At 30.7% G+C, this 2,856-nt stretch overlaps 1 protein-coding gene across 5 annotated transcripts in view; it reads right to left on the reverse strand.

The window, feature by feature from the left end:
* Positions 1 to 2,856, reverse strand: part of LOC106878768 (irregular chiasm C-roughest protein) — a 177,553-nt gene that overhangs the window by 24,770 nt on the left and 149,927 nt on the right. The window contains exon 13 of one of the 5 annotated variants that reach the window (XR_001410547.2): positions 125 to 135. The exons of 3 other annotated variants lie outside the window; for them this stretch is intronic. Coding sequence is in view for 1 of the 2 variants with exons in the window: in XM_052967828.1 (XP_052823788.1) it covers positions 1,889 to 1,954 (66 nt within the window). In the remaining variant the exon portion in view is untranslated. One more of the 5 variants, XM_052967828.1, reaches the window with a different exon arrangement.

Genomic DNA, 2,856 nt, shown 5'->3' on the forward strand with positions numbered 1-2,856 from the left:
TCACTCCCAATAGGAAAATAAACCCCAACAAGCTGGTTATTGCTTTTTCCATGCAGTATAAAATAACATTGAAGCTGGGTAGAAGTAAGAGGGTAGACAAGTCCATTTATGCAATAGAAATTACCTGGAACATTTCTTTTCAAATGTCCATAAATACGTCCCGTATGGGATTGCATGAAAACAGAAAAAAAGTATTGATTTTCATTGTTAAACTTTGACCAACATACACAGAAGGACCAATTGCAGTGAATGTTGTTCCTTAATGTTTAAAGTTTGTTCATTTTTTTTTTTTTTTTTTCATTTCTTCAAGGTTGAAAATTAGGGCAAATAAAGGAAATAAAAATAATTAAATTTTTGTTTCTCCTGATGATGTGTGTGTGTAGATTTTCAATCTGTGGCATACAAAGAATGAAAAATTTGGGGAATTTTTTTTCTATTTTTCTTTCTTTCTTTTTCTTTTATTTTTTTCTTGATATCAAGAAAATTTTATTTTGTAGAACAGTACAAAATGTATTTTTTATGTTATGCTGAATATTTTGAAATCTTACAAAATAAATAAATGAATAAATAAATAACACAAAGAAAAGTGACTCAGTAGCTTTGAGGAATATGATTTGGGCAATTTTCTCTTAAATGCTAATAATGTTTTCTGTTTCACTTACTTTTTTTTAAAAATCTATCTCGGGAATTGGAATTAATTTATTGAATGGTGGTTGCATTATGCGTAATCTTTTAAGCACTCTCAAGATATTTGGTTCAAATTCTAATTAATTTCATTTAAATCTTTACTTGTCTTTATTTTGCTACACATTTTGAATATTGAATGTTATACATTCACTTGTCTTATAGATATTTATGACATAAATAGAATGTCTTTGACAGTGAAACAATGAAAAATATGGCTATGAACTTAAATGGAATAAAGAAACACAATTACATTTAAAAAAGCTTGGCAATAATCTTACATAGAACATATTTACAACATATTTAATATAGAATGTCAGCTATAGCAGTTAGTTATATTCAAAAAAATATTTTTCACCCTCATGGCACTTTTGAGACAAGTCTCATGACATATTTGAGTACTCATAATCTTCTGGATTATTGAGACACTAAATGAAGATTTCTTCTGGACAACTTAACTTAGTGGAGACTCACCTATCTAATAAGTGATACCCATAACGAAAGGTGATTCAAACTCAACAATTTAAGTCACTGGAATACTTATTAACTATGCAGTGATTTTGTAGCCTATAGAAGTAAGCATTACATCCAAAAGGTGCCTATTTACAACCAGGTGAACTAAGTTATTTGAAAGTTAAGTGTAGTTCTGGTGACTGGAATGCAAACTATGAACCCTTGCTTGGGAATACAAACTGTGTTAAAAGCAAACTGTTAACACCTATAATGAGGAGCAAGCAGCTTTCAATACTGCCAACATTGGTTCATGGTGCACCTCTGCTGTTACATTAGTGCGGAATCAAGAGTAAAACTTTGGATGACCATCTGAGAAACTTTCACATTACATAACTTACCAGCTTTGGATTAGCAAATTCCATGACAAACACAGAATTCTGTGACACCATTAAGGATAGGATGCCTTTGTGATATAAATCTCTGTCAGAAAATATTTTGAGGAGAAAGTGGAATTTACATTCATACTATGATAGTCTATAAACTTAGCAAGTACAAAGAATCATAGTGCTGCATGGTGCATCTACTTGCAGATAGCTGTTAAAACTAATTACAATCATATTCAAATCAACAAAAACATCATTAACATCATTAATTACTATTAATTATCACATGGACTTACATATGAAAATGGCTAATGTAGCTATTACATCGATAGACTACAAGAGAGCAATAATATTTCAAAAGTGAAAATTTAAATCCCTCTCTTGAGTTTCTTGCAACATATGATCATTGGGTGAATCAGGCATTCTAGGAAATTCTATAAAACAAGAAAAACATAACTGATTGTGTCATGAAACAATGCACCAGTCTACCACAAGAATCACTCAAAGAAGTGAGCAAAGTCCAAATGACCAAAACAACTGATAAAGATTTATTGATATTCATTATCACCACATTCAAATTTGAAATCACACACACATACACACAACTAATTTAAAGGTGAGCAAACTCTACTTTATGCATTGAGTATTTTCCATTAATTTGTATGTACAAATTTATGTGTACACATGTGCAAAAACGTGAATGCATGTGTGTTTGTGTGTGTGTGTGTGTGTGATCTGTGTGTGTGTGCATGCATACATGCGTGTGTGTATGTGTGTGTGGTGTGCAAAATCATATCTAAAATACAAGTCTCACAACAACAGACAATAAATAAAACTAATTTTATATATTATCTTAGTATAATCTAAAATGCAACTATCACAACATTAAATGTTTCATTTAAAGATGAGTTTTGTCTGATTAACAAATATCTAATGCAACCATTAGAATAATAGACTACTTACCTACATACTGGGCCCATGCACACACACACACACACACACACACACACACACACACAACTGTAATGTAACTACTTCATTCATAAAGTACTTACTTTTGACATTGATCTTATACCTGGAATAACACCATTTATTTTTATCAGTTACACACACACACACAACACACACATATATGTAAACTTTCTATGTAAATAAATGGAATGTGTAATATTTGAACAGGAATTTAATGGTTTTCATAAAGTGAAAGTAATATAACTTATTTTCCATTTACAACTTTGAACTACATACATTTTAATCATGTATAAGCAATAAAGGCAGTGGTAGGGACCAGTGGTGTTATCAGTTGATCTCTCTCTCTCTCTCTCTCTCTCTGATA

This window comes from Octopus bimaculoides, chromosome 5 (assembly GCF_001194135.2).
Source record: "Octopus bimaculoides isolate UCB-OBI-ISO-001 chromosome 5, ASM119413v2, whole genome shotgun sequence".
Classification (NCBI taxonomy): Eukaryota; Metazoa; Mollusca; class Cephalopoda; order Octopoda; family Octopodidae; genus Octopus; species Octopus bimaculoides.